The following is a 13,264-nucleotide window of genomic DNA, read 5'->3' as shown; positions in this document are numbered from 1 at the left end:
GTTCTGCTAAATATGAACAAGTTGCTATCTCTGAAAGGTGAGGATTACATGATTTGTGAGTTATTCTATAATTATAATTAACATATATTACTTTCATAATTAAAAAAATACACCATTCATTCATTTATCCAACAGCCTACTATGTCCCACACTAGGGCTACAGTCTATACAAGGCTGATTTCTGGCTCTCGTAGGGCTTATGTTCCACAGTGGGAAACAAAAAGAATATACAAGTAAATAATGTACAAGGTACTTCCAGAGGATGTAAGTTCTATGAAAAAAATAAAAGAGTGACGAGAGAGTGATGAGAAAGGAGAGGGACACTCAGGTCGGGTGGTCAGGGAAGTGGGTAGAGGCTGGGCAGCTCCAGGAACAGCACGAATGCCAGGGGGCTGGAGGGCAGGGAGCAAAGGAAAGAGCAGGACTAGGGACAGCTGAGGCAGAGCACACAAAGCCTAGTAGGTCACGGTGAAGAGCGTGACTTTTAAATGCAATCAGAAGCCCTGTAAGGGTTTTCTGAGAGGGGAGTGATAAGATCTAAGTCTTGAAAAGATCACTCTGGCTGCTGTGAAGGGCAAGAGGAGAAGAGGGAGGCAGAGGGAGGAATCAGGAGCCACTGCAGGTGTTCAGATGAGAGCCAACAGCTGTCCGCACCAGCCCGGCAGGAGTAAGGATGAAACACAGCAGAAGGGTCTGGGATATATTTTGGAGCTAGAGCCAAAAAGATCTGCTGAGAGATGAGATGGGGGAGGATAAGGAGAATAAAGAACTCAAGGATGATTCCTAGGATTCTGAACTGAACAGCAGGAGCTGAGGTGGAAAATGAAACAAAAAACGAAACAAGTAGAGAAACAGGTCTGGGGCAGAGTCAAGAGCTCCTGTCTCAGAAATGATCAGTTTGAGATTCTTCTGAGATATCTGTGGTAGGAAGAAACTTGGCCCCATGACCTTTCCTCCCTAGTTTCCCATGAATATTTTACATTACATGGCAAAAGGGACTTTGCAGATGTAAGTGAAATTACTAATCACTGACTTCAAGATAGGGAAATTATCTTGTCTTATCCGGGTGGGCCCACTGTAATCACAGGAATCCTCTAAAAGCAGGGGAGGAAGGTAGAGAGATTCGAAGCACAAGGGTTTATGCACCGTTGCTGGTTTTGAAGATGGAGTGGGCCACAAGGCAAGGAGCCTTCCGAAACCAAGAATGAGCCCCAGCCACAGGGACATCTGCCCTAGAACTGCCTGGGATTCTGCCAACAACCTGAAGGAGCCTGGAGGCCTCCAGATCAGCATCCACATTCTGACTCGATTTTGATTTCATCTGACTTCACTGCTTTCATTTTGACTTCAGCCAGGTGAAACCCTAAGCAGAGAACACAGCTGAGTAATGCTGTGCCCAGACTTCTGACCCACAAGCACCGTGAGATAACAAACAGGTGTTGTTTTAAGCCACCAAGTCTGTGATAATTTGTTACGGCACCTATAGAAAACTGCCACAATATTCTGGAGGAAATGCCTGCTAGGTAGGCATGTAGATAAATAAGTCTGGAGTTCAGTGGAGGAGTCAAGGGAAGAGATATGAATTTGAATGTCAAATGCATGGTACTTAAAAGCTGGGTAAGATGAAAGGTGAAAGTATAGAAAGAGATGAGGAAGGTTTAGAAATAGGGCAGGAGAAGTCACCAGGGAGACTGAGTGAGACAGCACAGAGGTGAGTTTCAAGAAAGAGGGAGAGCTCAACTGTGACAGAAGCTGCTGAAAGCCCGAGTAAGATGAAGACAGGAAAGGAATCACTGGATCTGGCAATGGGGGATTGTTGGTGATTTTGATAAGCACTGGTTCGGTGGCATGACAGGGCAGAGGCCCAGTGAGGCAGGTGGAGAGAACAGGATATGCGAGAGGAAACAGGTGGGCACATAACTCTTTCAAGAGGTTTTGCTTTCGGAGAGCAGAGAAATAGGACTTTAGCTAGTGGTGGGTGTGGAATTAAGGACAGGAGGAAAGATTCAACGAAGAACATAAGGTGTGCTTTTATGCTAATGGAAATGAGGCAGCAGAGGGGAGCAACTGACATATGTGGCAGTGAGCTGTACGATATAAGGTAGAAACAGTGGGTGCAGATAAGGACAGGCTCTGCATTCGGCGCTAAGAAGGAGTCCCCCCCCCCATGACATTTTCTCAATGAAGAATGAAGCAAAGATACCAGCTGAGAGTGGTTTAGGGAGAGAGGACAAGGTATGAATGGTCACTTTGGAGAGTGAAAGAATGAACATATTAGGGAAATTTAGCAGGACTGTCAGGCTGTTTTGAGTATCCTTCAGAGAACTGCAGTCAGTTTAAACTGAGGGTCATAATTCCAACTTTTTCTCTTGCCACGTTTAACGGCTTTGGTTGCAGAACAGGTGGACAGTTGGGTTTTAGCCAGAGTTTTATTAATGTGATTTCAAATGTTGTTAAAACATAACATTTTCCAAATGTCTTCTTTCTGCTATAGCCAAATATAGCTTACTCACTCTAAACCTGCTGTTAGAAGGATGACCTTAGAAGGCTAGCTCAGTATTTTTTTTTTTTTGGCGGTACGCGGGCCTCTCACCACCGCGGCCCCTCCCGTTGTGGAGCACAGGCTCCGGACGCGCAGGCCCAGCAGCCGTGGCCCACGGGCCCAGTTACTCCGCGGCATATGGGATCCTCCCAGACCGGGGCACGAACCCATGTCCCCTGCATTGGCAGGCAGACTCTCAACCACTGCGCCACCAGGGAAGCCCTCAGTATTCTTGATAAACAAAAATGTGCTCAGATGCTCCTTTGCATGTCCCTCTCTCAGGGGTGGGCAGAAAGGAAAAGACACTGCTCCACCACCTCACGGCACTACCATAATGCTGGCGATGCCATCTCGACACTGTTTTCTGTAATCACTGCATTCCATGCATGGTGAGCTTTGAAGTCTTTACCCCACAAGCTTTTTTTTTTTTTTTTAATCTCTATTTGAGGAGAACATGGCTCCCCTCCATGCATGGATACACACACACACATTCACACATTTAAATTACAGCTGTGTGCATGTATGTATGTATATATATGTGTGTGTATATATATATATATATACAGCTGGTCTATTATTAACCGTTGCAGGTATCTTATCTTTTTATTTTTTTCTTATAATAGGATTTCAGTTCAACAAGCTTCAGGGAAAAAAAAAGTCAGGCTTAACTCAAATATAAATGTAAAAAAAAAAAAATTAGAAAGAGCTTGACAGGGTCCTTCAGTGAATTATAATTATAAAGTTCTTCCTAATATCCAAAGGGAGTACCTAGGTACCTATTCTTTCCTTGCTGGCGTCCTATAACTGCTTATGTAGCCAGTTATATTAGAAATCAACGGACATTTCTTAGAGACAAACCCCAGAAGATGGTAATATGTGAAGCCTCAAGAACAGGTTTTATCAAAATGAGCGTGAAAGGGAGTCAGGTGGGTGACCCACATAGCATCAATCTGTCTATATGAACCAAGGATAAAATTCCTAACAACCTAATTTCAAGTACCTTCCTGCCTATCCAAGAGGCCTAACACGAGGAGATTAACATTTACAAAGTTATTTTGAGTGCTTTAAAGAAAATGGTTCTATTACTATATTACCATTATATAATATCCATTGTAACTTAAAATTAAATTGTACACCCCAATGACACCATGCTTCTCAAAATAAAGAAGTCTGTTTTAGCCACATTATTCATAAAATAATTCCTTTCATAATAGTTTCTCTTTCAGTTGTGCATAATTTTGCTTTACCTTTCCATCAGGTGCATGTTACTTATTCATGACCATCCTCTGTCTTTTAATGGTTCTCCTTTCTTTTTTAATCATGCACAGCTACACATTCATTCTCTGTGCTCTAATCTTATTGAAAAACACATTATTTGGGCTTCCCTGGTGGCACAGTGGTTAGGAATCTGCCTGCCAATGCAGTGGACATGGGCTCGAGCCCTGGTCCGGGAAGATCCCACGTGCTGTGGGGCAACTAAGCCCGTGAGCCACAACTACTGAGCCTGCGCTCTACAGCCCGCGAGCCACAACTACCGAAGCCCGCGTGCCTAGAGCCCGTGCTCCGCAACAAGAAAAGCCACCACAGTGAGAAGCCCACGCACCACAACGAAGAGTAGCTCCCGCTCGCCGCAACTAGAGAAAGCCCGCACGCAGCAACGAAGACCCAATGCAGCCAAAAATAAATAAATAAAACAAATTTATTTTTTAAAAAAACCACATTACTTGATCCTTAAGTGTCAATAATGACTCCCAATTCAGGGACAACCATGACAGGAGAGGGCAGAAGAGTGGACGACCCTTTCCATCAGGGCAGTTTTAAACCTTTTTCATGATAACATACACCGAGAGGTATATGTATTTGTTGGCACATAACTTACACAACTGTTGTAAGTTGAATTGTGTCCTCCGCAAAAGATATGTTGAGGTCTTAAGCCCCAGTACCTGTGAATATGACCCTATTTGGAAATCAAGTCTTTGCAGATATAATCCTGTTAAGATACAGTCACACTGGAGTGGAGCAGGCCCGTAATCCAGTATGACTGGTGTCCTTATAAGAAGAGACACACACACACAGGGAGGAGTATGCCACGAAGACACAACAGAGGGGAGAATGTCATGTGACACCAGAGATAGAAATTAAAGTGCTGCAAGCCAAGGGTCAGCAGCAAACCACCAGAAGCTAAGAAGCAAGTAAGGATCTTCCCCTGAAGACTTCAGAGGGAGCACAGGCCTGCTGGCACCTTGATTTCTGACTTCAAGCCTCCAGAACTGTGAAACAATAGATTTCTGTTGTTTTAAGCCACCCAGCTTGTGGCTGTACTTTGTTACAGAAGCCCTAGGAAACCAGTAAAACAATCAAGCATAGCCAGTGAGATGCCTTTAGAGAGATCATCTTAAAACCATTCTAATTTATAAAAACAAGTGAAACCATGTGTTATTTTTATAGTAATCAATTATTTGCAATACATGTTACAGCCAATTGGAATGCATCAATAAATATTAATATCTTCATTGAGAACCACAGCAGTAGGTATAACAAAGGATGATGGGAATACTTTAATATTTTTGCTTTAGAAATCTAGAATTTAAAGGTATGCCACTGGCTGGAATTTCTAAATCTGACTTTCCTAACTCTTAGTTTTTGTTTGGATTAATATACTTCGATTGTAAAGTTCCTAAATCCAGCTCAAGAGTCATGCATACAGAGGAACATCTAAATACTCTTAAAGGTCTATAGTGGCTTTGTGGTTTATGTTATACATTGAGCTGACCCGGAGTTGTTCAATGGGCGTAATTCTCAGTGAATTCGAAAGACGTGAGCTGAGCGGCCTAAGAGCATTACTGATAGGCTACATGTTATTAGGTTGACATACTTAGTCCTGTCAATTTCTTAATTCAGGGAAAAGGGGAAGTTGAGAGAACACAGGGAATGGATTAACTCATGCATTTATTAATTCATTCCATAAATAGTTCTTGTGCCATGAGCAAGGCATTAGGGACACCATAGTGAACGAGATGCTCACGGAGCTCTTGGGTGTCACGGTAGGGGTGGGGGGGACACACAACTAATAGTACAGTTAACAATTTAAGTGCAATTGTGCCAAGTGCTACAAAGGTAGAGAACGTTACAAGAACAGAAACTGAGTACCTTCCTTGAGGAAGTGAAAGGAGAGTGAGCTCTAAAGCTCAAAAGACTGCAGTCATGTGTTCCAATGGGTGTAGCAAGAGCCTGTGGCAGAAGAAGCCTAACTTACTCAGGAAACAGTGAGCAGGTCCGTGTGTCTGGAGAGCGGTGATGGGGGATGGGAATGGCGTGAAAGGCAGGATGGCAAGGTAGGTGGGGCCAGACCACCCAGGACCTCTAGGTCTGTCCTGCACATCCCTCCCAAGCCCGCCAGACTGCCAACCTGTTTCCGACCCCTCCATAGTGTGTAAATAGAGATGGTCTTACTTGATGTGGTGGACTCCAAAGTGACCCCCATGCTCCCCACTTCCTGCTGTTCATGCCTTAGTGTCATAATCTGTGCTGTGTAATGAATTGTGTCTCCCTAAAAAAATATACTGAAGCCCTAAACCCCAATACCCATTAATGTAATCTTATTTGAAAATAGGGTCTTTGCAGACATAATCAAGTCAAGATGATGTTATACTGAATTAGGGTAGACCCTAACCCAGTATGACTGGTGTCCCTACAGGAAGAGGGAAATGTGACACAGACCTAGACACACAAAGGAAGAAGACCATGTGACAATGGAAGCAGAGATTGCAGTGCTGCAGTTGCAAGCCAAGGAACACCAAGGACTGCTGGCAAAATATCAGAATCTAGGAAGAAGCATTCTCCTGTGGGTTTCAGAGTGAACTTGGCTCTGCTGACAACTTGACATTGAACTTCTACCCCCAAACTGTGAGATAAGTTTCTATTGTTTTAAGTCATCTAGTTTGTATTATTTTGTTACAACAGCCTTAGGAAACTGATACAGATTGTGCTTGTGTGTGGGTGGGACCAATGATTTGCTTCTGAGCAACGAGATATGGCAAAGTGATGGCATGTCACCCCAATGATTACATTATGTTATATAAGACTCTGTCTTGCTAGCAGACTCATTCTAGAGACCATCTTCCACATGCCAGCTATGAAGACGCAAGTCGCTGTGAGTCCTACAAGGAACAAGTCCACGCGGAACTGCAAGGAGTTGAATTCCACCAACAAACACATGAGCAGGGAAGTGGAGGCCTGAATGAGGCCTCCAGATGACACCACAGCCTGACTGACTTGACTATAGCTTTGTGAGACCCTGTGCAGAGAACCCAGCTAAACTGTGCTTGGAATTCTGACCCACAGAAATCATGAGATAATGAATACATGTTGTTTTAAGCTGCTAACTTTTTAGTAATCTGTTAGATAGCATAGAAAACTAACATGCTTGGACAGTAGTATACCAAACTGTTAGTAGCAGCTTAGCCTTTGCATTCTCTCTGGGCATAGGAAATGTTGAAAGCTGACTCTTTTATGGATATTTTCAGGCACTCTTCTGAGGTTCAGGCACTGGGGACTCTCCTGCAGTTCCCCTGGTGTGAGCACATGTATCTTCTCACATCAGGCATTTTCTTGCTACTCCTTCCTTGGGAATCCAGTGATCACTTCCTGGTTCCTGCTGCTACGGTCCCTCTGGCCAGGACCTACGCCAACGCCATGCCAGCACTCTCCCCCGTGAGGCCTACCTCTGGGCACCTATAAACACTCAAGGATCCTTTGGCCTAACGAACTCTGGGGGGGGTAGGCCATTCCCAACATGGCAGCCCTCTCCTCAGCCTGTCCCTCTGCTTCAGCTTTGCTACACAGCAGTCCAAAGCCAACAGCTCCATGGGGTCCCTCCAACAACAGAGCACTACATTAAGCTTGTCCAGAGTCCTAGTTCTCTCTAGGCTGGAGGTGAAGGAGTAGGGGTGGGTGACAGTCACTGCACGGCAACAGTGCACTCCGAAGACTCTCTTTACCAATCTCTTCTCTACATTCTGTAAACGTTTTTATCTTTGATCTGGTTCAAGAGTCCAAGAGTCACGGAATCAGCCTGAGCACCTCCTTTACAAATTCTGTGCGTGGGGTCTGTCTCACAATCACTTTCCTATCTATTGTTTTGGAAATCCCATCAGAATGGAGGCAGGAAAAGTGCCACTTTAACCACCTGTTTCTTTTAGTATTCCCAAGTCATAAAATAAGAGTAAAATTTAGTGTTAATGTTACAACTCATTTCTAGCTGACATTTAAAAGAATCAGTGATATTTACATTCTTAGACAATTGTTAACATGATGAACTCTATTTAAAATAATTACTCAACACTCTTGAACAAATTTATCTATGTTTTGCAAGCAGAAATTCAGAACAAGGCAGAAGCCAAGGAATCAAATATTCTCAAGTACGTAAAAGCTCTAATTATGGGTGGCCAAAGTGCCCTATTTAAAATACAAAGTTTATTCATTCATTTACTGAGCAAATATTTACTGAGTACCTCTTAAGTGACGGACTGTTTTATTTAAACTTTTAAAATATTTAATTTTGACTTTATCTAGTTAGCTTAAAAAAAAAAGTATAAGAGAAAAATGCACATCAGGGTAAGTCTTAGAAATGCATATAACTCCAGAATTACCTGAAAAGGCATTGCTGTAATATCTAGACAGGGTCTGCATGATGTCTTTTGAGTGCTGGGTCCACGGCGCTATCTTTCTGTAGGTTTTTACACGATGAACAAGTTGGGAACCACCATACTGAAGGGACAGGGTATCCCCATGATCTTCATAGAGTTCCTCAAATAACCTAAGCAAAACATACAAACACTAAAGAATTTCACCCAAAGTATTACACACGTATTCACTTAGCTGTGGACTCAAAACAAGTATTTTACTTTATGAATTCCTCTAAGCCTTTCTTTTCAAGTAGACTCTTCAACATCTTGAAGGTATATGCACATACAAAATATATTATATTTTATAGTAATGGTCTAATAAGCAACAAAGTCAAAGAAAATGCTATACATATATATATAAAAAAAAAAAGCAGGGGCACCAAAAGCATAACCCATCAAAGCCAGACCAAGGTGGTTTTAACTCTATTAAAAGAATCCTAACTTTCTGCAGCCTGCCAAATCAATTGACCTCCCACGACAGAATTTTCTGTTCTCTCTGAATTGCCTTTGGGAAAAAGGACATGCTCTTGTCACAAACAAACCATATTCTTTCCTAGAAATACACGTTTGAAACTTATGTTTCTTCAAGTGCCTGTCAAAGACTTTTTAGTGCAGTGATATCTGAGGACCTGGCCATTTGTAAGCTCATCACTTTTTTTTTGACAGAGCCTTTATGACTATCTCAGAGGACCTATAACAGCGATCACTGCATTTTCAAGAAATGGTACTTCACACAATGTCATGGACCCAACGGCCAGTGAATAAACAGTATTCCTTACTGAAGAATCAATGTTTTATCTGTCTTATATGTTTAATTCAAAATATATGAAGGCTTATTACTTTGTCTTCCTAATGCAGTCTGGATTTATTTCTTAAAAAACCCACTAGTTTGGATTTATCTAAAGTACATAATGTTTATTGATAATTAACACAAATAGGAAAATAAAAACCATGGTAACAATACACAAGGCTTTAACAGAAATATATATTACCAAATTAATTTGAATAATGTCTTTTAACAACATGGTTTTTGAGAAGCTGAAAGGAGAAACAAGTTCATAAAAGTCCTTATTAATCAGGTTTGCTTTCTGTCATTACCAGCATTCGAAAGGCAGAAAATAAGGCTTACCTAACTGCATCTGTATCAAACTGTAGATTCGGTTTGTCAATTAAGCCCAAGGAATACAGCTGATAAGCCAGAGCACATTTCCCCACCATAAACTGTGCTGTGTTGGTGCGATCCAAACAGTCCACACAGTTGGTTCGAAGAACACCAGTCTAAAGAGAAACACCTTGAACTGTCATTCATTATTCAGTCACCAAAACTACCTCCATCCTACTTTAGATTTCTTTAAGCAATAGAAGATAGCTGCAGGCAGGGTATTATTCCTGAACAAATAATGAACATTTTTTTCATTATAAAAGGTTATATTTGCTGTTCACTTAATACTGCTGCAACAGCATCATTGCACCCTCTAGTCTATATTTGAATTATTTTCTTTAGTTTAACAAGATAAAAATAGCTAACATTTTCCACATGTATCAATTAGTAAAATACGTGCTTTTTTCCCTGATCTATCTCCTTTACTGTACAAACTAAAATATTCAGTGGGTGAGGCCATTTCATTCTTAAAGCATAATTAATATATATACTGTTGTATTTGGTTCATTTTCCAAAGTCTTTCTAATTTATTCTTTTCACATTTCTGTTTATGGTTCTATTTCCAATAACAAAATTTATACTATATAGAAAAAATCTGTGGGCGATTATTATTTCAGCTACACATCCTTCACAAGAGTTAAACACTAGCAGTAAGGCTTTTAAAACTCATTCTCAGGACTTCCCTGGTGGCGCAGTGGTTAAGAATCTGCCTGCCAGTGCAGGGGACACGGCTTCCAGCCCTGGTCCAGGAAGATCCCACATGCCGCGGAGCAACTAAGCCCGTGCGCCACAATTACTGAGCCTGCGCTCTTAGAGCCTGCAAGCCACAACTCCTGAAGCTCACATGCCACAACTACTGAAGCCCACACGCCTAGAGCCCGTGCTCCACAACAGGGAAGCCACCGCAATGAGAAGCCCGTGCACCACAATGAAGCATAGCCCCTGCTCACCGCCGCTAGAAAAAACCAGCGTGCAGCAACAAAGACCCAACGCAGCCAAAAATAAATAAACATATTTTTAAAAAACCCCTCATTCTCAAATGATTAATAATTTTGCATTCAATAAGCAGTATCTCTCTCCATGGTTGCTTTCAGAAAACATCATACACTGTGGATACAGATTCTATTCATTATTAATACAATGTCATCTATACCTGCAGGCGACCAGTGGAAATCACACATCCTCCTAGTTCATTCCACCTGTGTTTAAAAATACATGCTTTAATTAAAAATTTTTAATAACATAATCTATATTCATATTTGGTACTAGCTCTTTATTAAGAATCAAAGTAATAGGGCTGAATGCCCCTGAATAATCAGCTGATTCAGTTTACTTTCATTCTCTCAGGAAAGTGAATATGCAAGTCACAGAGATGGAATGCTATCCATGCTCTAAAGGGAGACCAGGAAAGGAGCATCTTAACCTGCTCCAGCCCTACACTCTTAGCATTTTGTCACCCATGTTCAACCAAAATCTCTCGTGCTTTAATTTAAGCGCATTTCCTGTTTGGTCTCTACAGACATGACTAATAATTGCAGGGCAACTTTATAATAAAATCTTCCAAGCCTGATCCTTCTCGCCTCAACGTCAGGAGGCCCCACCTCCTCCAGCTTTTCTTCATGGAGCTTTTGTTTTTACAGTCTTCCTTATTATTTTCTTTCCTACATACTTTCTCCACGTGCTAATGAATGCCTGGGGAAATGTTCTTATTACGTAAGTACTATATAATGCTATTACTATTTTAATTATTTAAAATATTTTAATTATTTAAAACAAGGTGCAGTGAAGAAAATAACCCAGCAGGCCTGACTGCTATCCTCAGAAAGGCCTGCTTACAAGGCTGGCCCGTGGCTGGAGTCTGGAACTTCAGTTCCCACCATTCCCAGAACAGACAAGAGTGGCTCAATGTGCCTAAGCCGTCTGTAGAAACAACATGGTTTGCTGAACATCCTTTCCTTCTGCCAGTCTGAAATTTTGGAAGCTGCCAGGCAGAGGCTGCCTATAGGACCACCTCCAATAAAAACCCTGGCACCAAGTCTTTCATCATCTTCCCTGGGTGGCGACATTTCACACACACATCACAAGTCGCTGGGAGAATTAGCGCTCTCTGTGTGCCTCTACCAGGAGAGGACTCTGGAAGCATGCCCCTGATTTCCTCTGGACTTCATCCCATGTGCCTTTCCCCTTGGCTAATTTTGCTTTGTTTTGTTTGGTAGTAATAAATCACAGCCAAGAGAACAACAATATGCTGGGTCCTTTGAGTTCTCCTAGTGAATCACTGAGCCTGGGAGTGGTCTTGGGGACCCTGGTCACAGGTGCCCCAAAATTCAAACTATAACAAAAGGATTACTTGCAAAGATGTACACGTTAGTAGTTGGTTGTTTTTTGTTTTTGCTTTGTGTGTGTGTGTGTGTGTGTGTGTGTGTGTGTACCATTATAGTTAACTTTACTAACTGAAAATAAAATACTGGAAATATATAATATTGGTCCCTTAAAAGATAAATAAAGCACATTTGCTTGATCTGAAGGTGCTCACAAAGTAGTAATGAGGAAAGACTTGTGAGCAACTAACTATAATACAATGATACATTTTCATTAAAATGTTAGTTTAAATACTAACGTATACACTGGTTTATTAGAAAATTTTTCCTGCTCCTATTTAATACTGAAGAATAGAATTCATTACAGAAAATTTTACTTTACAGAAATATTTTACGTAATGTTTATTCTAAGAAGCAAGAGATTCCATGGCTTCCATCTCAGGGTATATACCCGCAGAGGAAACTGCATGCCATCGTGAACGTTCATTCCACAGTCACATGGGCTGCGTGTCTTGTCTCCCCAAAGGAATAAAGTCATCCATCTTCCAAGGAGTCAAACTGCTCATATTTAGAATATTTTTTATCTGTAAGAGCAAAATTCTTGATTTCTTTTAGGTTTTAAAACACCATACATACTTTTCATCTGGCCGCAAAATGCTACAGTATGAATCAGGGCGGTTTACAAAGAAGCCTGTTTTCTTCACCACACTTTCTGCAATCACGTTCAGGCGATCCAGAACATTACACAGCTTGCTGAGGGCAAGGAGGAAGAATGAGAGAAGTGAGAACAGCCCACGTCTTAATACATATTTATTCTCACATCTAAAGCAAAGTCTACAGTAATGATACTCAGGGATTTAATTTTTAAAATCTCTGGTTTGTACTCAATAGGAACATTGTAAGAATTAATTTCTAGAATGCAATGTGTACTCAATAACTAGCAAGATTTGGCACAAGGAGACATGAAGGGCCTGTAACTCGATAGCAACTATTGGCAAGCCTTAAACTCGGCACATGACATCCCCCTGCAAGAGCTTTTCCCAAAGCCTTTCACTCCCCAAGGGTGCAGTCAGTTAAATATGGATTCATGAAATGTGAAGAGAGCACAATGCACAGTGCAGTGGAAGGGGAAGAAAACACTGGAAAATAAATTACTACTGATGGCACCAACCTGCAACCAGGCTTATACTATGGGAAGGTGTGTGTGTGTGTGTGTGTGTGTGTGTGTGTGTGTGTGTGTGTGTGTTTCTGTGTGCGCACATGTACATGTATCTAACTACATAAAATGATTCAGAAAAAAGTACAATGAGTCAAGTGCAAAACAATACAGTGACATTTAAAAATAACGGAGACCTCAATATGAACCTAATGTTTGTATGACCCCTAGTAAATGAATGCAAGTTCCTTGGATGAGATGAGTTTTGAATCAGATCTTGACAGAGAGGTGGGAAAGCAGCCAGTGGAGGGCAGGGGGAAACAACAGGAACAAAGGTTCCAGAATTGGACCTTGGCTGCTGCACTGGGGACAGAACAGGAAGGTTAGCTTTTCAGG

At 41.6% G+C, this 13,264-nt stretch overlaps 1 protein-coding gene across 7 annotated transcripts in view; it reads right to left on the bottom strand.

Annotated features, from left to right (window-relative positions):
- The window catches only part of FIG4 (FIG4 phosphoinositide 5-phosphatase), a 130,595-nt gene that overhangs the window by 60,017 nt on the left and 57,314 nt on the right, over positions 1–13,264 (bottom strand). For all 7 annotated transcript variants that reach the window (XM_019929572.3, XM_073789498.1, XM_019929568.3 and 4 more), the window contains exons 12-15: positions 12,349–12,465; positions 10,545–10,590; positions 9,359–9,507; positions 8,194–8,360 (exon numbers count right to left, since the gene is read on the bottom strand). In XM_019929572.3, the coding sequence (XP_019785131.1) occupies positions 8,194–8,360; positions 9,359–9,507; positions 10,545–10,590; positions 12,349–12,465 (479 nt within the window). The remainder of the gene's footprint in view (positions 1–8,193; positions 8,361–9,358; positions 9,508–10,544; positions 10,591–12,348; positions 12,466–13,264) is intronic.

Source organism: Tursiops truncatus, chromosome 12, assembly GCF_011762595.2.
Source record: "Tursiops truncatus isolate mTurTru1 chromosome 12, mTurTru1.mat.Y, whole genome shotgun sequence".
Taxonomy (NCBI): Eukaryota; Metazoa; Chordata; class Mammalia; order Artiodactyla; family Delphinidae; genus Tursiops; species Tursiops truncatus.
This window is presented reverse-complemented; position numbering and strand designations above follow the sequence as displayed.